This window comes from Talpa occidentalis, unplaced genomic scaffold, assembly GCF_014898055.3.
Source record: "Talpa occidentalis isolate TD23 unplaced genomic scaffold, MPIMG_talOcc4v2.1 talOcc4.9, whole genome shotgun sequence".
Lineage (NCBI taxonomy): Eukaryota > Metazoa > Chordata > Mammalia > Eulipotyphla > Talpidae > Talpa > Talpa occidentalis.
In genome coordinates this window covers 58,554,527-58,578,124 of record NW_023605305.1, presented here as the reverse complement: position 1 = coordinate 58,578,124, position 23,598 = coordinate 58,554,527, and the positions used below count along the sequence as shown (strand labels likewise).

The 23,598-nt window shown below is 42.4% G+C and overlaps 1 protein-coding gene across 1 annotated transcript; it reads right to left on the bottom strand.

Annotated features, from left to right (window-relative positions):
- Window positions 1-18,451: 18,451 nt before the first annotated feature.
- On the bottom strand, window positions 18,452-18,722 carry LOC119235384 (ATP synthase membrane subunit K, mitochondrial-like). The gene has a single exon (XM_037498714.2). The coding sequence runs from the start codon at window positions 18,720-18,722 to the stop codon at window positions 18,546-18,548; it is 177 nt and encodes a 58-aa protein (XP_037354611.1). The 3' UTR covers window positions 18,452-18,545.
- Between the last annotated feature and the right edge of the window lie 4,876 nt (window positions 18,723-23,598).

Genomic DNA, 23,598 nt, shown 5'->3' with positions numbered 1-23,598 from the left:
TTCTGCTCTCAAAAACTGCTTGTACTGGGAATTTGTGACTCTAAAATACTGATGTGACTGCTTTGACTGCAGTTTGACCAGCAAAAGAATTTGCCTCATTCTCACTTGTTTCTCAAATCAGTTACTGTTTTTCAGAAAGTTGTGAGGCATTTATATGCAGATGAGCCTGGAGTTAGGATTCCTGTTACCTAAGAACCTTCACTTGCAAGTATCCTGGGAAGTTAATAAAAACAAGGAGTTTCCTAAGTGGTTGGGGATTGTAGTGGGTTGCTAGTGACTAAGGGAATGACTTAGGCGTCATGGTCTTTCCTGACTGCTCCACAAATGACTTGACTTCTCTTGTGACTTGTTTTCCTTTCCTGTAAGACAGGTGCCATCACAGTGCCTTCCTTGACAAGTGGGGAGGCCCATGGGCAGTGCCTTTCCAGTCCTGGGTTGTGCTCATTGTGTCCAGCAGTGTCTGTGAATGAAATGGAGAGTGACCACAGTCTACCTTTGAGATTTTCCCAGCATGTGATAGGACACATTTCTAAACCTTAGCACCTTGTTAGGCTTTATAATATAATCACCTCTGGGGCAGTTTTTGGGATATAATTATGTGGCCATTTCTCAAGGACGGGAACTTTTTAAGCTCTGTGAAGGTTGCACATCATGGGGTGAAAACAAGAGCCTGATGCCTGAAATCTTAGACGTCCTTGGAAAACTCCTATGTGGTCTTCTTGCGAAACTGACACCGTTTCCTGATCGGCTTGGGCTTACATCAAAGAAATTCATTCTATTTTTTCTTCATAAGGGAGATTATATCCTCACCTCTTAGATTTCACTCCAAATGGGGTATTTCATGGTTTTTACATAAGTTTTCACAATCCCTGCAGAGTATTGGTTGTTTTCCTTTTTCCTACCTGAACTTCAGTGTGATAAAAGTTAGCCCTTTTGGGCCTCCCCTGGTGGCGCAGGCAGTTGAGCACTGCGTTGTGAAGCTGTCCACAGCCTCTGCAGCGCCGGTTCTATCCCGGCCGGCCGTGGCAGACCTCTCCTGTCTCACCCGCTGCTCCCCTCGGCAGTGTATTTCGTTAAGTCTGCCTGTTCTGTTTCCCCGCTCCGTCTTTGGTGAATCTTCTCACCCTCCCGCGCATCTGGCCTGTACTCTGGTTCTTGTATAAATAAATAAATAAAATCTTAAAAAAAAAAAAAGTTAGCCCTTCTTATTGATTCCTTAGAAAGGCATGCTTCGAGAAAGTAGTGCTTGGCGGTGACTGTTGGCCTCCTCTGCCCTCAGAGAATTGTGTGTCATATAGGAACTTCGTCCCCCAATATTGCCTCTTTGTGGTGAGTTATGTAGACCGCTGATAACAAGCAACAATGGTTTTTGATGAGGTTTTTAATCTACTGGTTTGATTCTCTCTGTGCTGTTCACAGTGCTCTGCCCACTCACATCTGGAGTCTTGGGAATCAAGTGCTTTGCATGTGATCAGATCATTTTCAGAAAGTCAGAACCTGCTGTGGGGGCCTCTCTGGCGGCACCTGATCAATGACATTCCTCTTCCCTGCTGGGAAGAGCTGAGGGAGGAGCTGAGTGGAGCATGCGCTGTTTGTTCTAACTGATTCATCAATAAGTCCCTGCAAAGTACCCCAGCCCCTTGCAAGGAGTAGTTAGTAAAGGGGCAAGGAGATTCCAGGATTTATCACTAATTGGTTTCCTTCTCCAAGACAAAAGCCCCGGGTGAAGGGAATAAAACTTTCTTCCTTTATACTGGCTGAAACTCGATTGTTTTTTTTTTTTTTTTTTTGGTCAATTAAAAATTTTTTTTTCAAAGAGCAATTGCCAGATTTTGTGGTTGTGTTGGGGTTACATATCCGTTTGGTCAAATCTATCTGTACATGTAAGTTCAAACATTTTTACAAATAGCCCTCCCACATCTTTGCCTCAGGACTCAGGTTTAGAAAGTTTCTTAACCAAGCCAGGCTGTTGGTGAAAGTGAGTTCTCTCAAACTCAAAGAATCAAATCAACAGAACAGTCCATCTGTCTGCTGAGGGCTGGTACAGAGGAGTGAAGGAAAGAGGGGATCCAAGAGGCACAGCTCCTTTATCTGCCGAGTGACATGTCCTGTGTAAACTACCAAGAAGTCACTGGAGATTCCATTTGGTTAAATATTTATTTAGCAGCTAAAGTGGGTGCAGGAAAAATATATGGCAATACCTTCTTGGAGGAAGTTTGCTGTTTTTGTTAGGGAGACAAGATTGATCCATCCCAATAGCAATGCGAATAACTTATTGAATCAAACTCACTCTCCTGGCCTTGTTTCTGGCCCTTTCTCTTGCCTTGCAGTTTCTAAGAATCTGTACTTTAGCATCCACCCCTGCCCCCTATACATGGGCTCATGCTGGTCTTGCCATCTCTCCTTGCTGAAATCTTGTTCTTCAACCCCCAGGGCTCTCCTCTTTTGTCTTTCCTTTGCTATAGCCCATCACCTAGACTTCAATCTTTGTTTTAAATCATTTGTTGAATGTCTGCTAGGAACCACGTGTTTGGCAAGGCAATTTGTATTTATTTTTAAACTTTTAAAAAATTTATTTATTTATGCATTCCAAGAGCTGGGGTGTAGGCCAGGGGTGCAGGGGTTGAGAGGATTCACCAGAGACAGAGTGGGAAGCAGAGCAGGACGATTAACTGAAATATGCTGCTGAGGGGAGCAGCTGGCAAGACAGGAGAGGTCTGCTGCGCCATGTGGGTTAACCTCCTAGGTGGGAATAGAACTCATGTTGCAGTGGCTACCGATAACTTCTTAGTGCTGGAACATAGCCCCTTGTGCCACCAGGGGGGCCCTAGGCATTTTGTATTTTGTAGTGGAATTCTATTATTAAATGACTCCCGAATTCCTACCTGGAATCAAACTGCATTCCCCTCACTTGCTCCTGCCCCTTTATCAACTGGGGAGAGAAATTGTTCTGACCTAAACTCAGCTTGTCATGGGGAGACTGGAGATCATTACCCTCCCTCCCCTGACTTTACTGATCGACTAATCATAGTCTGGCCTGGGATTTAGGGACAGCCTTTGGGGTGTGGAAGCTGAGAGATTCCTTCAGCTTCTTTTTTTTTTTTTTTAAATATTTTATTTATTTATACTAGCACTGGGTACAGTCAGAAGTGCGGGAGGGTGAAAGAATTCACCAGAGGCAGAGCGGAGGGTAGAACAGGCAGACTGACGAAATACTCTGCTGAGGGGAGCACCAGGCATGGCAGGAGAGGTCTGTGCGCCATGTGGGACCCTCACCTGGTAGCCAGGGATCGAACCAGCATTGCAGAAGCTGCGGGCAGCTTCGCAACCCAGCGCTCAACTGCTGCGCCACCAGGGAGGCCCCCAGCTTCTTTTTTTTTTAAAAAAAAAAAACCTAAGAGGAAGCAGTCTTAGTGCCTGGTCTCATGAGAAAACTTATATCCATTAAAAATAAAATAAAAAAATATAACAAAACCAAAAATCACCCATAATCCTATACTCAGAGATAACTTCTGATAATGTTTTCTGTATATGTATATTTATAAAAGGACACACCTTTATTCCCAAGAAAAAGCTGAAACTCAGAGGTGTTAAGTAATTTCTCCAATGCCATGTAACCAGTTTCTGCTCCTTTAGATGGCAGGCCAAATTTTATGTTAGTCAACTATTGTCTAGCGAATTTTACTCCATGGGAAATCACCAAATATGCATTAGGTGAGTGCTAAATTCAGCATGATTCAGCGCCCCGAGGAAGATACATAGGGTGAGCCTTGTGGATTTGAGGAGAGGTGTGCATCGAACAAAATTACTGGGAGGCTTTTCTGAAGGAGCTGAGCAGATACCACCTTGTTTCCTTCCGTCATGCAGCCGCTCCAGTGAGTGGTCCAAGCCAGTGAATGGGGACAGCCCAGCATTTTCTGTTGTTCCAGCTGGGCACTGTCCAAGACTTGATTATATTTGAACTTTTCTGAAAATACGAAGGTCAGAGTGAAAATGTGTTCATGTGCATCCTGCAAAGAGACAGAGCAAGAGGTGTACGTTATCCAGAAGAAAGTTCACAGGTATCAGGCCAACAGGAAATTAAGACCTAAGGAGTCTGACCTAAAGAAATAAAGTGGGAGTGAGAGGGTATTGTCCTCTCTTTATCAAGATCCTCTGACAGGATTTTGAGGCAGACGTTCCAGTGTGTCTGCTGTTCCCTCAGGTTTCATCCTGAACCTTTTTTATGGTGGCTTTTCAATGGGCTATTCTCCCCGAACATCCTTCTCCAGCCTGTAATTTACCAGTCTTTCTGCTCTGATGTACATGTCACTTCTCTGACTCACCAGACTCGCTGGCTGTTGTGCAAGCACCCTTGTTTTAACATATTCTTCATTATAATTGGTAATTACATATTTATTTACATGGTTATTTTTGTGCTATCTTCTTTATCACTGGATTGGATGTTCTGTAGACTTGAGTCTGCGTGTGGATCGCCCCCTCCAGTACGGTACCAATTAGATGACCTCAACTTACTTTACTAAGTTTTGTGCCTACTTCCTAGAGGCTGGGATAGCTCCAGTTTGCTTTGCTATTACTATCTAGCAACTGAAAAATGCATCTTTGAACAACTGAACCTCCAAGGCTATCTCTTCCAAAAGATGAGGAATCTAACCCTGTGAAAAGTCAATCTGGACTCAATTAAACCTGCTATGGACTCTATTTGCAGAGGACCAGTGGGCAGCTCAAGAGCAGGGCTGTTTTCCCAAGATGGAAAATCTCTGATAACTCTCGGTTCTGCTGCTATAAATTAGGGTCATGCTGCCCTTAATTGGCAACAAATTAAAATTCTCCCTTATAGTTCTCCTCTTTCTCTCTTTCATGTAGCCTGTGTTTGAGAGAAGGTGTAGAAGAGGCTGGCATGCTGCCACAGGGGAGAGCTCCCTGCCCGAGCCTGCAGGCAGGTTGTGATGGTGGGCTGAGAATGAGCTGATGAGTGATTCCTCCCTGCCCTGAGCATCCTTCTCCCTCCCCCTCCTCCTTTTGCCCTCCCCCTCCCTTTTCATTCTTCAGGAATTTTGAAAGGTCTCATTACTAGGGAAATATCCCCTGGGGAGCTCTTATTCTCTTTTTCTTAACTAGGGGGGGGGGTGGGGGGGTGACTCCCTAGGTTTTGTACTTGCTAACAGTCTGGATGCAGATAGGGCCTGGAAGTCCTGGATCTGGATGTCTTTGCCTTTCTTACAGCACCACTTCTTAAATTCTTAGGATCCATCAGCTTCAGACTTGCCTACCTTTCTTCTTCTGGGCAGGAAAGAAAAAAGGAGCTTAGTAAAGCTTTTAGTTCGTTTTCTTGGGGGCTGAGGTAGTGGTAGGGGAGGAGAAAGACTTGGACTATTGTATTTTTGTCTTCCAAGAGTGCTACTAGGTTGCCATGTACATTGGGACCTGCATATGCACTGCACTGGGTGCTAGGGTTACAAGCACTTCCCAGAGCTCAAAGGCTGGCGTAGTGGGGAACATGAAAAAGATGATGGCTGTGAGTAAGGGTACGGGCACTGTTTGGGGGAGCTGCTAATCAAGGCTTGATTGTGGAATGGCAGATGGGAATCAGGAAGGGTGTCTGGGAGGCACTAAAACAATAACCTAGAAAGCATTTTTATACTATTGATAATAATGGGTGGGTTTGTTATAGGACAGGAAGAGGGGCAGCCCAAACCCCGCAAACCTGCCTATTCTAAATGGGTTCTGCCATCCGCCGCATCAACACAAAACACATGAGACTAATGGGAAGGATCTTTAATAAAACTAGGAAACAATACAGGTAAGGCAAAGAGTCTAGTTTCTAAATGAAACACCCAAAGTTACCCGTCCCCTCGTGGGTAAAAGTCCATCCATATGGGATCGGCCCAGAACAAGGCCCCAAAGCCTGCCACAAGTCTAAAGCATCTTCCAGTGGGGACCCACAGAAAAGGGTCACAAACAACTGGACAAGCCCGGAAGGAAAAGAGCAAAATCAACATCAAGATAAAAGCTGCCATTGTCACCTCCCCACGGGTCTCACCCACATCTGTGTCACCTAGTCCACGACCAAAAGACAAGCGCAGTTTCTTCACTTGTCTCTAGGCTCCATGTGCCTCCTCCAGGTCTCCTGGCTCCATCCTGCTTCCTTCTTCCGTCTCTTCCTGCAGCTTCTTCTCTTGCTGCTCAGCTCCACCCTCCCTTGGGTGGGGCAGGGAACCTCCCCCTTTCCTGGGGACCACCCTGTTACAGGTTTACTTTTTTTTTTTTTAAGAGGCATGTATTTTTATTTATTTATTTGTTTGTTTTTATTTGTACATGCACTGGGTACAGTCAGAAGCGCGGGAGGGTGAGAGAATTCACCAGAGCCAGAGAGGGGAGCAGAGCAGGCAGAAGGACCGAAGTACACTGCTGAGGGGAGCAGCGGGCGGCAGGAGAGGTCTGCGCGCCATGTGGGACCCTCCTCTGGTGGCCGGGGAGCAGCCGGGGATCGAACCTGCGCTGCAGAGGCCGCGGGCAGCTTTGCAACCCAGCGCTCAACCGCTGCGCCACCGGGGAAGCCCTGGGTTTACTTTTGTAACAGGGTGGTCCCCTCTCCCTGCCCTATAACACTGACATATGAGTGCGCAAAAATTTGCTGTCGGATTTGTTGGTTTCTCCAAATTATTGATAAAATTCATTTCCTAGCCCTTTCTGTGTAAGTCAACCCTTCTGGTGGTGGTGATGAGGACATCAGATGCTCCAACAGGACCAAAGCTACTGGGAGGGTGATCGAGACCCCGTTGTCTAAGTGCCAGGTTGGGGGAAGACTTAGAACCCACCTAGGTCTCTGTCTCCCCTTGTAGCTGCTGTGCTTTGAGGTCTGGGGTCTTAGTTGCTTCATCTCTACCATGTACATTACAGCCCCTTCCCTGAAGATTACAGAAGATGAAAGGAGATAAAGGATGGAAAGCACCTTGTAAACTTGAAAGTCTAATCTGAGATTGAGGGTCAGATAGCAAACAAGACTTTGTCTCCATTTCTTGGTGAATGGGTCCATGAGGCTTCTGTTAGTCACTCAGCATATCTTTTAGTTGCTGGGGGTAAAGCAGTGTGTAAAAGACCCTACCTATGGAGGAGTCCAAAAAGCAATACATGCTCTATCATGTGATAGTAATGCTCTGGAAAATGAAGCCTTGTAAACGGACTTGTGATGGGGCCTTCCTGGTGGTGCAAGGGGTTAAGATGCAACTTATGAAGCTGTTCTCAGCCTCTGCAGCAGGAGTTTAACCCCTTGGCTAGCTAGTGAGCAACCCACATGGCACAGCAGTCCTCTCCTGACTTGCCCTCTTCTCCCCTCAGCAGTGTACTTCAGTCAATCAGCCTGTTCTGTTTCCTGCTCTGTCTCTGGTGAATCCTCCTCTCACCCCCCCACACCTCTGGCCTGTACCCCTGCTCTTGTATGCATAAATAAATAAATCTTAAAAAAAAAAAAAGGGCTTGTGATGGGTGAGTGAGAGGGTGGGGGGAGGGGTATTGTATTGGTAGGGATGGTCTCTGTGAGAAAGTGACTCCTCAGCAGAGAGGAGCAGGAAGCCATGGTTGAGCTCTGTGGCTGTTGGGGGAGGACTCCCCCAGGGAGAGACCCAAGGAGCTCAAAAGCCTTGAAGTGAGAGTGTGTTCTTGGTCAACAATGCAATAGCAATTGTATCTATTGCTTACTGTGTGCCAGGCAGTTTTCACATACCCTTTAATCCTGACAACCACTCTATTCAATTGGCTCTATTAACATCATAGCCATTTAATGGAAAAGGAAATGAAAGTATCCTTAACTTCTAGATAACAGGGAAAGAGGGAGTAGGTCTCTTTTATATGATGCTGTATGAGAGAGTTCCTGAAGAGGAGAGAATGAATGGTTTGGAGAAGAAAAAAATTGGGGTTTGGGCCTGACTTTCCACTCATCTGCTGTTTAATCTTGGGTGGGGAAGATGTTTACCCATCTGGAACTGATTCCTGATTTGTAAAATGGGCTAGTAAAATCTCAAAGTATGGTTATGTATATCAAGTGAGAAATCCAGGTGAAAGGACATTTATTGTTGTTATTACACTAATTTTCATTCCTAGCTGCTTGCAAAGAGAATGAGATAGAAATGGAAGTTTGCAGTTTACACAATTTCTCTGTCCTGTCCCTGAAAATTCATTTTATGCTTAAGTCTCTTAGAGTGATTGACCTATAGTATCCAGTTGATTTGGCAAGCATTTTTTTCTGAAACATTGAAGAACTGTGAGGTAAAGTTGGAGGCAAGTCTTCTCACATTTCTAAAAATATCTCCTGAGATCCTAGACCCACCAGTCTGTTCTCTTCCATGATAACAGACTACCTGTAATTCCAAACCCAGAATTTGATGGTAGCTTTCTCTAATTTTCCATTGGGTAGATAGTGGATGTTCAATAAGTAAATGGCCCTAAACAACTGTACCCTTTAAAATTATTCTGTGCATTTATACCACAGTCCTGTCGAATGGAGAAACAAGGTGAAGGGACTTGTATCCCAAACAGAATAACTGATGGTGAGCTTGGGTACCCATTCTCATTTTGGTGAGCAGTACTTTGCTCCCACCACAATAGTCAGTCAGTACTGATGGCATGCCCACTCTGTGGCAGGCACAGTGCTAGGTGCTGGGGATACAATGAAGACCTAGATAGGGGTCCCTGCGCTTCACTTAGGAGATGCTCGGGATACATTATTTGATTTGGGGGCTTGCTGCTGCCCTTCCCAGCATCTCTGAAAATGTAGAAGTGGTTGTTGCTTCATTATCACTTGCTGATGACTGGCAGGCAGGCACCACATCTGGTGCCTGTGATCCGACTCCAGTCATGCTGTCTGTGCTTTGTTTTCCCCAGCGCAGCGGTGACTTCCTGTGATAAGCTCCATCTTGGCTGTGATGCTGCCCTTCCCTGGGGTTGGGATAACAGCCTCCTGGGGACTGTGGCTAATCTCTGGAGAAGAGGAGCCCCCAGGGAAAGAATCCTGTCTCTGATTGTGTGCACCTATGATTAGGCAGAGCTGCCGCTAAAGCAATTAGGTAAGGGCCAGGGCGGGAGGCTGGCAATGGAAAGTGTGTATTTTAGGGCTGAAGGCCACCTCCACCCCCAGGAAAATTAGACTGAAGTTAAAATCCCAACCCCAGGAGCCAGTTCAATTCATGACTGTGACCTTGATCAAACCTCAGTACCCTCACTTCCCCATCTGTAAAACTTGGGGTGCTATCCTATCTCACCTCCTTGCCTTTTAGTGAGGGTGAATTCAGACCACAGGCCTGTACCAAGTGCACACATAAAGCTTTAATCAACTGTGAGTTAAATGACCATGTCACAGTGAGGACCCTAGGATATACCCTGATATTGATTTGAATTAACCACCTAGAATTTCCCTGTGCTGGGGTCTGGAATAGCCTCCAGCCCTAAGCCATGAATGAGCCATCCTCCTCTTACTGGTAGTGGTCCTCCGTGCCCTGCAGGCAGCATGAAGAGGGACTGGTGTAGTTCAGCAGTAGCTGTCAGCTGCTATAGAGTCTTTCCAGCTAGGTCATTAGCTGGACCACCACTTCCCTCGGACTTAATTTCCTTATCTGTAAAATGAGTTGGCTTGATTGTCTCTTCCAACCCTAAATTGGTTCTAGGAAGCCCACTGGGGGAAGCAGAGATCCAGAAGGGAGATGCAGAGGAAACATTAATATTACAAATAAAATAGCTAGCATTTTGCAAATCCTGACTACGTGCTAGGGACTGGGCTGGGCATCAGGGGTACACTGGGATCAGACCATAATCCCTGTTTTCTCCCAGACTAGTGGTACTGGTGGAGTGGGGGTGGCGGTGGGGCCGGGGAGAGGAATTTAGAATTCGTTTTGAGAGAAATATGTACAGTGAATCATGGCCCTCCACGAGGCTGTCTTTTGGCATTGGTGGGCCACCTGTGTGCTGGGGAAGGGGAGTTGCTGGTTGTAAGGGTAGGTTCTGGGTGGTTGGAATGGGTAGTCCCCAGGCCAGAGCTCCAGGGGCCTGATGGTTTATATCCCTCCAGGTAGAGGCCATCAGATGCCCCACTGAGAGGGATTCTTGTGCCCTGGAGCTTTGTTGGCATTTCCTCTCTCAAGGGGAAAAATTAGTTTGCCTTTAAGTGTTACCTTTCTAACTTGGTTTCCTAAGTGTGGTGAGATCCAAACACAAAGTATTTGCATTGAACTTGTTAATTTTAACAAAGTGGTAGATAGAATAAGAATGTTCAACAGCTGACATGCAGCAATTTTTTTCTTCCCTTTGAGGTTATGCATTTTTTGTCTTTTTAAAGAAAGTTTCTATTGAAAACTTGGCAAACTTGTAATTCTAAGTGGTAGGTTCACTGTTGGTCAGGGATATATTGTGAACCTACTGTGAACTTGGGCCTGAGCTGAATAGTTTTGTAGCACAGTGTTCTCGAACTCTTAAAGTTGTTAAAATATAGTTCAAAGCCACAGAAGTCTTTGGGAGTGATTCTGAGTGGTGGGAGTGTGAGGGAGGCTTTGAAGCCATCATGTTTGAACACTTAGACTGCTAAGTGCAACTCTTCAAACACTTCATGTGCCTTAAATGGTCTAGTACAAAGGATATTGAGTAATATAAAATATCCTGCTGATATGGAGGCAGGGGTGGGAGGTTGGGGGGAAACCCTTTATCTTTTCCTTAAATATTGATTTAGAATAATAGCTTGTTTTGACCTTCATGTCACTAAATTTTTATTTTGGAAAATACCTCTAGGGAAAACAGTATATAGGTATAGAAAATTTTGGAGACCTGGTGTGGCTGCTTAGAAATGAGTCTTGAAAGAGAGGAAAAGGGGAATACTTACTCTAATCAGAATGCTTCATTTTTTCCCTGATCAGATGAATCTACTGACATATTATTTTGAGTATCTTTTGTTTTGCAAAACTCTGTACTGGAAACTGAGGAAGAGACTACTCTTCAACTCTTATCCTTTAGGGGATATGTGTGTGTGTGTGTGTGTGTTTTTTTATATGTGTTGTCTTTATTAGGAAAGATAAAGGAGTTTATTTCCAAGGAGAAAGGTAGCCATCAGGTCATATAAGAAAGAGCTTTGGACTAAAAGTCAATATGAATTCATCTCCTAGTCCTGCCTTGCCTAAGTGATTGTGTGACTCAGATAAGACATTTGCATTCTCTGATCTTCAAGTTTTCTACTGTAAAGCAGTGGGGCTGGACCCAGCTCTGTTGAACAACAGCATCTATGTCACCAGGGAGCTTGTTAAAAATGCAGCTTCAGGTTCCTCTCCAGACCTATTGGATCAGAACCAGCATTTTAACAAGATTCTCTGGTGATCTGCATGCAAATTAAAGTTGAAGAAGCACTACTTTAAAGAAGCATTCTGGTTCTAATAGTGTAGTCTGTGTTTTTTCTTAATATATAATAAAATCCAGTTATCCAGGACTGGGCCAGACTTTCTGTATGAAATGGATGTATCATCTCACCCTCAAAAGTTTGTACTCCAAGAAAAAAGAAACATGCATAGTTACACATTTTGTTCCAAATGCAATTTATGCTGATTTCTCCTTTAGATCTTGACAGTAAGGGCGGTTGTGAGAGAGCAGAGGAGTCAGAAAGTCAAGGTGATTGAAGGTGGACATGGCAATAGACTGGGGCCTTCTGAGCTGCCTGGTATTAGAGTAGTGGATCCCAGTCCAGGGCCTCAGAATCATCACAGACGTTCTCAGAATCAAGCATTACTAATGATTATAAAGTCATGGTTCATATTTTTTAAGAATATGTGAATTTTTCATTGATGAGAATAAAAGGTCATCATGAATTTTTGATAGTGTATAATTAATTGATACTTAATGTTAAACCTATTAGATAAGAGGAAGAGTCTCTTTATATTTTGCATTAAAATGAGTCTTCTTACCTGTTGGAATAGGAAATAATATTTAATAGGGAATAATAATAATGGTCTAGTACATTATTATTGATGAAATAACTAACAAATGAAAATAACTAACAAATATTGAGAACTTTCAAGATACCAGGCACAGAGCCTTACAAGGAACAACCTAAGTTCTCTTCTAGTTAATTTAGGGATAAGGAAACCGAGGCTCACAGTGGTGAGGTGATTTGCTACAAGTCACACCTTGAGACAGTAATTGGTAGGTCCAGGACAAGAACCCACGTGTACTGTCTGTGGGGCCATTTAATTTCTGCTGTGCTAGACTTTGTGGTTTGTGCATCTGGTGCTCTGGAGTAACTTATGTGGGAGTGCTGAGCTGAGAGGATAGAATTTTGCTGGGTTCCTGCTGTGGGAGCTGTAGGCTGTCAGGGTTGGGAAGACCTTGTGAGTATCCGGGCCACCATTCAATTTACAGGTAAGCACATTTAGCCCAATAGCAAAAGAAACTTGTCTAAAATCCAGCCATTAGTTGGGTTTGTTTTGATTAACATTAGTGTTTTACAAGAGAAGTGGGTGAATGAAACAGGCCCATCTATAAGGGAGATGAACATATTTTATTCTGGTTCTAATATTGCTTGTAAGATATTTGTGAAGGTTTATATATCTTTAAAAGGGATTGAGTCTAGTAACTGGTATACCCAAATAATGGTTGTGATTAGTTTTTAAAATATTAAGCAAGCTTTGTGTATGAAACTTCGGAAGTTTTTTTTTCTTTTTTACATGGAGCTGATGGTAGATTCAGTTTTTCTCTATGTTCTGTATCTTAAGGATAACCTTTGAGGGTACAGACCATCAAATTTCTTTTCTCTGAATACAGTACCACATAATCGTTGGAAATCATATTCAGGAAAAGACTAAGTTGGCTCTTGGGCAACTTTATCCTTTATCTTACTAGCCCACAACTAAACAACTTTCACTGAGCTGACTCCTGTTCTCCTTGGCACTAGGTCTCCTCCTGATCTCCAGAAATAGGAATAGAACAATCATTTCTCCACACGCAGTCAGACAGCCTTCTGCACCACATGTAATTGTTGTTACCAATCTAGTGAGTAGAAACTAGTTTAGAACTAGCTTTGTGGATGTGCAACCTGTACAACTGCACAGGTCCTCCCTCCTTTAGACCCTTAGTGGGTTTAATACTCTGCTGTTTCTGTCTTGAAATTTCTAATTTTTTTTTTTTGAATGAAGCAACTGCGTTTTTCTTTTGCACCAAGCCCTGCAAATTCTGTAGTTGGTAGAATAATCCATAATCAGGACCAAAGAGAGTCCTTGAGGATCAAGTCTGTCGGAGGTGCACAGCCTTTGGGGAGGAAAGGAGGAGGTCACAGACCTGACCCTTGTGGTGGGTCCCCGTATTGTGCCTGGGCTTATTCCAGGTAACATGCAGTCAGTTGCCAAAGACGGGAAAGAGAACAGGGTTGTTCTCTCTCACTGTCCCATCACCTTGCCTTGTTATTATAGACTCACCACTGATTTCTCTATAGGTCTTTGCGTCCTCAACCCCATGGCACATAGTATCCAGCACATAGTAGGTATTTAACATATTGTGTTTATTTACTTTATTGCTGCCTTATTGCGATCTATCGCAGATAACTTTGAAAAGGTAGATGAAGTTCTTTGAGTAAGTTGCATTGTAAATTTTTCTGTTTTTAGTGTCTTCACCACACCTCCTACCTGGATTATCCAAGCAGCCTTGCATTAATTCCCCTGCTAATAGTCTCTTCCTGTTATTAATGTAATGACCTGGATTAATTTTCCTAGATCCACCTACATTTTATTAGCCATTTTACCATCCACACATTTACTTTATATTACTGAGTCTCAGTTGCCTCATCTCTAGAAAGGGGATGATCATGTTTACCTTGAAGGACAGTTAGGACAATTAGAGATAATATATATGAGTCTTTGGGACTAATAGTGATAGGCATATACTAGGGGGTCAGTAAAAATAGCTTTTCTTCTTATTAAATTATAAAATTAGATATATGTGTAATATATATCTAAATTATAAATTAGATATATTCGATATATATGTGTGTGTGTGTGTATACATAAATATACAAACAGCTTTCATCATGTCATTACCCCTTCTCAGAATAATCTTTAATGCCATCCTATTGTCCATGGCCATGCAGGGTCAAAACTTTTTAAGATCTAGTCATAGTCTACATTGCTGAACTTCTACTAGTGTATAAAAACTTCTAGAATGCTAGTTGTGGTGGTTGTTTCACTCTTTTTGTTGGGGGAAGGGGAATGTCCTGAATGAACTCCACAAACTCAGGTTTTATGGACTCCACCCCCACTCTAGACCAAAGAGATCCAAGGCACCAAGGACTACGAATCCTGTAATGTCATCACCACTGAAGGCAGGATTGCTGGGAACTAAGGGTGGAATTAAGCAGCTAGGCTTGGTATATAACCAGATATGTGGGCCCTGGGGATTCTTGGGTTTTCCTGCCAGCCTTCAGTGTGCTAGCTCAGTGGAACTGGTAGGACACATTCTCTCTTTCTCCTGGTTATTCCTCTCTTCATTTCCCCTTTATTTTGGTAAATAAACCCTTTATTAGCCTTTTTGTGTGTGCCTGCAGTTAAGTCTCATTTTAAGTCCCTTTAAGTGTGTGGGTGAGGACCCATAGTCAGACCAACCCATTTCACATTGGGGTTGCCTGTAACATTTCTACATCTTGTTTCCCAAGAGCACTGGAAACTCCTTGTGGGTTGAATTCCCTGTCATCCCTTGAGTGCCTAAGGGAGGGCCTGGTGTACAGGTCTGTGTGGTTGTTGATTGCTAATCACTGTGTATTTCAGGAATAGAGTGCTACTTTGCTTGTTTTCCATCTGTTATACCACTTAGCTCATTCAAACTGGAAATCAATTATGATTTGGGATTAGAATTGAGGAAAGGAATAAAACCATTCTTCCTCTCCCCTCACCCTCCCCCCTTTTTTAAACTGTCACTCTCTATGGGGATGATTTGTTTACATATTTATCTCCCCTTCTGGACTGTGAGCTCTGGGTGGGTAGGAGTGGTGTTTAATTCCTCTTCCTACCTTTAGTGCCCAGCTCATTGGCTTAACAAAATAAGAGAGGCATTTATTAATTATTTGTCAAATCAATGAATATTGGAAAGCACATTGTTATAGCAGACAAAGGAGTCAATGGGAGCTGCCTTTTTACTGGAAAAACATTGTTTATTAGATCTGTATGGATCATTTAGAAAATATGCAGTTGGATATCTTTTATGGTCAAAGAAAAAAAAATCTGTATAAAATGCTTAATTAGAAGCAGAAGCTAACATTTCCCCTTATAATGAAGGCAAGATCATGAATATTTTCCTTTCCTCAGCCTAGGAGATGGGCAGGCAGCCAGGTTTAAAGACAGGGATTCTGTACAGACAGATAAGGTTTGATGTTAGGAGGGCTGGGTCCAGGGGTTACCATGGGTCCATCTTTGCCTCAGTGTTTCTCTGCATTGGAAGTGTTAACTCCTTTGAGATACTCTGACAGCACTTGTCAACTCCTTTAAGATGTTTTGCTCTGTTACCTAATGAAATTACCTCTTGTTTGTGACCTTATTTTTTTTTAAAGATTTATTTATTTATGCATGCAAGAACTGGGGTACAGGTCAGAGGTATGGGGGGTAAGAGGATTCACCAGAGACAGAGTGGGGAATAGAACAGGCAGATTGACTCAAATACACTGCTGAGAGCTGCAGTGGGTGAGTCAGGAGAGGTCTGCTGTGCCATGTGGGTAGCTGCCTGGCAGGGGATCGAATTCATGCTGCAGTGGCTGCAGATAGCTTCATAGGTTGTGTCACAACCCCTTGCGCCACCAGGGAGGCCCAGTTTGTGACTTTATTATAATGGTATATTTCCACGAGGTGGTTCTGAATTTGAGGTTAAAAGCCCAAGGAATGTGGTCTTTGTTTTGTTTTTCTTGGTGTTCCTGTGCATAACCCTTAGTAAAGGGATGCCAAGAGCTCTTGCCCACACAGCATTAGCAGGATCAGTCCTATCCCAGGTACAAGAATCTGGGCAGGACAGCAGCTAGGGAGATAGAGAGGATATTGGTGTTCTGAGTGACCTCTGCCCCTTGGAAGAAATCAGCCCTCTGGGAAGGAGGATCAGAGGACATGCTCCAGGACAATACCTTGCTCCTCAGACCTCAAAGTGTGGTCTGAGGACCAGCAGTATCACCTGGGAGCTGATTAGAATGCAGAAAGACTCTCAGCAGCCCTCCAGACTTACTGAATCAGAGTATTCATTTTACCAAGATTTCCAGGTGATTCATATGCACATTAACATTAACACTTTTTCTATGATAAAAAGTCTTTCAAGGACTTTGTCATTCTTGAGAGTACACAGTCAGTTGCCAAAGGATGTTTGTGATTCTAGGATGTAGCATGATCCTTGAATACCAGAACTACCACATTAGAGGGCTTACTTGGCTCTTGTTAATCTTAGAGTTTTTTCGTCTTTACAATGTATACCTTGTGTGATTTGCTGTATGTTTATTAAATGAAATAATTTAATGCTGTTAGCATATAGGAATGTAATAAATATTGCTTATTGCTGATATGTTACTATTTTATCTGAGCCCTAGTGCAGATGATTCAACAATTGATTTTGATGGGAGAATTTGTGCCATCATTTATCACAGTGTCACTGTTTCACATTGAATTCATCTCTTGTATGAATTAATGGGTGACTTTAAAGACTCAATAGCTTCGGAACTTTTTTTTGACCTGGTTTTGTACTTTCTACTGTGAGCACACATTAGTGTTACGTGGCTCTATTTATGACTATTAAATCTTTTTGAAAATATGACTGACTCGCATATTCGTCCCCTTCATTCTGATGATAGTGGTTAAGCAGACGCCTGCTTCAGCACTAGTTAAAGGTCAGTTAAAGCAGGGAATGAGGAAATAGTGCCTCACTAAATGCCTAAATGCCCATTCATTTAGTCTGATGGTTTAGGATCAAGGGTTTTCCTTTTATCCTGGTTCTTGCTGGTCTTTGTCTTCTTTATGCCCACACCTTACTTATAGTGCACCTGCTGTGACACCCAGTTTGGCTTTCTCGAACATGAACTAGAAATTTAAAGACGTGTAAAGCAATTCAGATGGAAAATTATTCGAGGTATTTACCCCTTTCCCAGTGTTTTCTCCTTACCCTATGGTTAATATAGTGGCAATTTTTTTTTCAGGGGAGGGGGACAGTTATTTTTATTTCACCTTTCCAAAGAAATTGACTTAGTTTTTTATAACAATAACAATTTATACTCTTGTTTTATCATCTTACATTCTGTACTGTTAAATTACACATTCTTGTTAAAAATTAATCACTGTATAACAAGCTTTGGACTAGACTCTATTATTCTTGTTAGGAAAAACTTGAGAGGTTGGAGAAGAGATGTGCATGGCTTGTCCAGGAGCATCCTGGACAGCAGGTGGGGTTACTTTATGGAATGAAGGAGAGCATTGACTCATTCAATGAGCCAGTTGTGTGGGGTTTGGTTAAAAACTTCTGTATTTCTAGTTATGTGCATTGTTTCTTTACAGTTATCATAGCAATGTCAAAGAAATTGTCCCTCTTAATTTTCACAACACTCTCGTGAAAAAGGCAATGCAGGAATTTAAAGGTGAGATAATAGAGGTCCATTGAAGTTAAATTGTGTGACCACGAATAATAATTACATTGAGGATAAGTTGGAATAGAATTCACATTTTTCGCATTTGTAAACCGGATCTCTACTTTTCTCTCTTGCCTCTTGCTATTATTTTGAAACAGTGATGAGCTTTGACTTTCTTCAAAGAATGGCCACTTTCTTACAACATCTTCTTACTATTATAGGACATATTAGTAATAGTAACATAGCATGTATGGCAGCATAATCACCTCCAGCAATCTAGGTACAAGCAAATAAACAGATAGACAAAACCCCTCTGGACCAGTACTTTTCAATAAAATTAAATGCAAGCCATATATGTAATTAAGAATTTTCTAGTAGCCACATTTAAAAGAAACAGATGAAATTTGTATTTTTTTTAGCTCAGAATGCCCAAAATATCATTTTAACGTGTAATCAATATGAAAATTATCGAGATATTTCTCATTCTTCTTTTTGTACTGAGTCTTCAAAATTACATGTGTGTTTATAGTGCAGCTCAGTTTGGACCTGCCTCATTTTAGGTGCTCAATCACCTCGTATATGGACCAGAACACCATTAACTTTGAGGACAATTAATGAAAAAAATAAAGGAATGTGAGCACTTTGAGATCAAAACCTCCAAGACCTTGGGGCCATTTAATTTAGAGATAAATAGTTCTATAGATTTTAATAGCTCATAATAATGGCCACAAATAAATAAAAGTAAGACTTAATCATCTACATTATACTTTAGTATAATATGCATTATACTGTAAAGAGGGCAGTGTAGTATGTGAAATATATATATTTTTATTTTTATTTTTCCAGGTTCATAATTTATTGTACAAATTATCACATAATGAGTTGACACTAGCTTCTCCAGGCATGGGAACTGAGCAGATGGGATGCGTTTAGAATCCCTTTATGTTGCTTTCACAGCTGGGGTTTTTTTAGACCTTAACTTGAAGTAGAAGACCAGCAAAGCAATTCCTCCATATGTGGCCAGCACACAGTTCATTCTACCTGTGAGAGTGTTAGAGTTGAAGTATTTTTTAATGCCAGTGTACTGGAATTGGGCATCGCTTTCTGCACCTGCCATGATTTCAATCCTTGCAGCAGGAATGGACCCTTCAGACCGTGTCCTTCAAGGTGCGCACAGCAGCCGCTCGGTCTGGCCGGAAGAAACATATATTTTTAAAGATTTATTTATTTGCGCATACAAGAGCTGGGGTACAGGCCAGAGGTGTGTGTGTGGGGAGTGAGAGGATTCACCAGAGACAGAGTGGGAAACAGAATGGTGGATTGATTGAAATACACTGCTGAGGGAAACAGTGGGCAAGACAGGAGAGGTCTGCTGCACCATGTGGGTAGCTCCCTGGCTGGGATTGAACTCGTGCTGCAGTGACTGTGGATAGCTTCATAGTGCTGCATCTTTTTTTTTTTTAATTTAAAGATTTATTTATTTATTTATACAAGCACTGGGTACAGTAAGAAGTGCGGGAGGGTGAGGGAATTCACCAGAGCCAGAGGGGAGAGCAGAGCAGGCAGACTGACGAAGTACACTGCTGAGGGGAGCAGCGGGTGGCAGGAAGGGTCTGCGCGCCATGTGGGACCCTCGCCCGGTGGCCGGGGATCGAACTGGTGCTGCAGAGGCTGCGGGCAGATTCGCAGCCCAGTGCTCAACCGCTGCGCCACCAGGGGAGGCCCCATAGTGCTGCATCTTAACCCCTTGTGCCACCAGGGAGGCCCCAGTATGTGATATATATATTTGAAGAAAAGGTCATCAAAACACTGTTTTAAAAAGATTTTTTAAAAAGATTTATTTATTTATGCTTACAAGAACTGGGGTATAGGCCAGAGGTGTGGGAGGTGAGAGGATTCACCAGAGACAGAGTGGGGAACAGAACAGGCAGATCGACTGAAATACACAGCTGAGTGGAGCAGCAGGTGAGTCAGGAGAGGTCTGCTGCACCATGTGGGTAGCTCCCTGGCCGGGGATCAAACTTGTGCTTCAGTGGCTGTGGATAGCTTCATAGGTTGTGTCTTAACCCCTTGCGCCACCAGGGAGCCCCTGTTTTAAAAAAAAATTGACGTACTACCCAATAATTGCACTCCCATACATTTTCCCTAGAGATATGAAAACTTATGTGCACACAAAAGCCTGTCTACAGTGGTTCATAACAATTTTAATTGTAACTGAAAAGACCTGGAAATAATCTCAATGTCTTTTAGTGGGTGGTACATCCATATCATGGAACACTTACTCAGCAGTGAGAAGAAATGAACCATTGTTATATGCACTTGGAGAGATCTCAAGGGAATTATGCTGAATGAACAAAAAGAGATACATTTGTATAGTTATCAAAATAAAATTACAGAAATGGGGAACAGATTAAGGGTTGTGAGTGTTAGGGACTGAGTGGTGATAATGGGAAAGAGATGACTGGGACAAAAGCTGCAGCACAAGAGACCTCGTGATGGAGCAGTTCTGCATGCCATAGTGGTGGTGATTTCATGCATCTACACCTAAAATAACATGCATGGACTATGCATGCACACACATGACTGAGTGCACATAAAACTGGTAAATCTGAGTAAGGCCTGTGGATATACCATAGTCAGTTTCCTGCTTTGCCTGTTGTGCTCTAGTTGTGCCAGACGTTACCACTGGAGCAAATGGCTGAAAGATACATGAGACCTCTCTGTACTATTTTTGCAACATCTTCTGAGCTATGATATTTTAAAAAAAATTTGGTGCTTGAATGGATACTGTATTATTTGGAAAACCTCCTACCCAGAATTCTGCTAGTGAAGAAGGTTTTCCTAGTAAAGGACCTTAGTGAAGCTGACTGAAAGAAGATGAAGCATGCAGGTCCTTAGAAAAGACTTTTCTATGCAATAAGGTTGGCTCACCTTAGTGCGAGGGGGAATGGTCGAGGCTTAGGTAAGCAGGCACCCCTCTACCAAACATCTTCAAGGGCACTCTTTGTCCAATTGTCTTTTGAGATCATAGTGGTCAATGCTACAGTGAGTGTTCATTCTGAGGCCCCCTGCCTCACTCTGAAAGGGAATATCCCCAGGTGCCATTTGGCTGTTTGACCCCACCTTGGGAATGCTGGAGACACTGTCTTTCAGCAGCTAGAGATCTCATGTCTTAGCTGAGCTCGCTCTTCACATTTATTTTCATATTAATATGTCACTGGCTTTCAGCAGTTGCCTCTCAGTAATATGTTTAGTCCCTGGTGGGCATTCCATACCCAGATGAACTTTAATCCTTGAATGCTGTGGGAGGGAGGGCTCCATTTCCTCTTTTGAAAATTCTGCTCCACTATAAGAAAAGTAAATGATTTAATTAAAAGATGAAAGAAAAGGGATCAAAATGATCTAGAAAGGAGAGACAGCATTGCCACTCACCTGTACATATGCAATAAGCCATAAAAGGCAACTGATTAGGAAAGGGAAGGACCCAAACAGGACAGAGACAGGCTTTACCACCGTGGTTAACTCTTGAGTTGGGAAGCCCCGTATTCCAGGACCAACTTAGGCACTGACTGAATGTGACCTTGAATTTCAGTTTCTGTGGGATCCTTTTTTTTTTAACTTTTACAGTAGAGATGAGAATATTTTCTCATCTTCCTACCTCCAGAAAAGTACAGATAACAGAATGAGGAAGAAGGGAAGTTCATCTCAAAGTCTAAGATGCTCTACTGTGCAGTCTTTTTTAATGGCTAATAATGCATTGCCCAGAACAAGATTCCCAAACCAAATAAAGAGAGGAAAGGTGGGAAGATGCAGAAACTTGTGCTCATTTCTTTAAAGAAAAGCAGAAAATATGGTCTCTAGTAAAGAGTAGTGATCTGACTTGTCTTATAATGACACCAGTAAAATTAAAGCCCTGATTGTCTATTCATCTCCAGGGGCATTTCCCAAAGTGTCAGACATTCCATTAAAACAAGAACTTCTTGGCTATACGGTATAAATAGGGTAGGGTGTATGGCTCTTCTGGAGATTTATAATGAACATATTGAAGTTTCTACAAACTTTAACAAACTTTCTGCAACAAAGAAATCTGTTTGGCTTTGTTTAGCCCAGTAATTCCTCTTTTTATTATTCATTGAACTCCCTGTTGCCCCCTGACTTTTTCTTAACTTTTTTGTACCTGGGTCGAGCTCCCTACAATTCGTATATAGCTCAGCAAAAAATTGAACTGGTGAGCATATTTGTTTCTTTGTATCTTCTTTCATATGGTATAAATTTTGTAAATAATTGTAATGCAAATAATTTAATTTCTTTTATTTTGCTTTGGCTTCAAGGAAGCTCAGAGAAAATTTGTCACTCAGGGTTAATTTCCTTTTTAGACTATTGTGACCTTTCTATCTTTGCATTAATTACATTTGCCAGTTTTCTTCCCTGGTCTCATTGTTAGATTTACTGACTTTGACTTAGAAATACTTGTTATTGTATTACTCATTGTATTGTAAGCTTCTTCAAATTCTCTTTGGACTGAGATTGGCTATGAATATAGATAAAGAAGCAAAAAGCAAATAAATAATATTAATATAAGCAATGTTTAAATGACAATAACAAGTCTTTACTGAGGTCCTCTTATCTGTCAGACACTGTACTGGGTCCTTTGCATAAATGATTTCTTCCTCCATCTGATCAAGGTGTTCTTGAATCCTAGGAGGTTTCAGTGCTATCGGATTCTCAGACTCTTACAGCTGTGATGGACTTTTGAGAGTGTCTGACTTTAAGGAATAACCTTGAAGAGGTGAAAGCTTAAATGGGCCAGGACAGATGGTCTTCTGAAGCTCTCCATGGCAACCTGCAACTAATCTCTATCTTTCTGCCACTTCTGGGAAAATTGCTTTAGGGAAATGCTGCTTTAGTGGGGACCATGAAATCATTAGTGATGGGCAAGGTGGGGGTTTGGCTAGATTGTGTTTGAAATATAGAGATTCGATGCCTGTCTCTCTGGGAGGGAGCAGCAGCTGTGCGCTGGGATTATCTAGCACAATTTATGCTTGATGAAAGAAGAGGGCAATCTCTTTCTCTACCCAACTGGGCTAAGCAGGGCTCTCCCACATGCTGAATTGGTGCCAGCATCTGTCTTCTAGTTACACTGTCTTTACCTATCCCAACATCTCATCTAAGATCTGTCCTGCTGACAGAGGGAGTCAGCTGCCCTTCTTCCTCGTCCAGAGCTGTTTCTGGTGTCTGAGGTTTCTGACAACTTTCCCTCACTTGGCACCAGGCTTTGCAGTTCCTCACTGCACCATCTTTACATGCATAGTCACATCTCGTCTCCTTGACTAGACTGTGCTTTCCTGAGGACAGGAAGGTGCATGTCCACAGTTGTTTCTCAAGTCCCACTTCATACATTTATTTACCGTTCTCACTCATTGGTCTCAAAACATACTTGCCAAATATCAATGGAGTATAGAGGTCTGAGCTGGTCTCTGCAGATACAAAGGTTATGGGCACTTATCAGTTTAGTAATAACTTAGCATCTAGAAGGGAAGGACTAGGATGTATTTAATTTATTTCTCTCTATCATTAGTTCCTACCACAGTGCCTGGCATGTAGAACATGCAGAGGCTGCTACTTGCTCCTCCTATTGTTTATTGCCTCTTTTCACCCCTTTCCTGTTCCTCTTGCTCCTCCTGTTCTTTTTTTTTTTTTTTCTTTCTTTTCCTCTTCCTCCTTCTTCTATAATAATAGGAACTTTTGCTGGGCACATTTCCAACCTTCCTTGCTGCTGATTATGGTGACGTGACCAGGTTTTGGCTAAAGATGTGGACACAGGTAATATGTTTAACTTTTGAGTTGTGCTTTTCAAAAAAATGGTGGACCATCTCTTCCCTTTTTCTCCTTGGCTTGGAATGCAGGTGAGCCATCTTTAACTATATGAACAAAGGTTAAACTTTAAGAATGGCAGAGCAGCCAAATGGAAGGTACTTGACTGAGCTGTCATT

What these genes read in the sequence shown, in the direction of transcription:
- LOC119235384 (XM_037498714.2), bottom strand. Translation starts at nt 18,722, where the DNA reads ATGGCAGGTGCAGAAAGCGATGCCCAATTCCAGTACACTGGCATTAAA.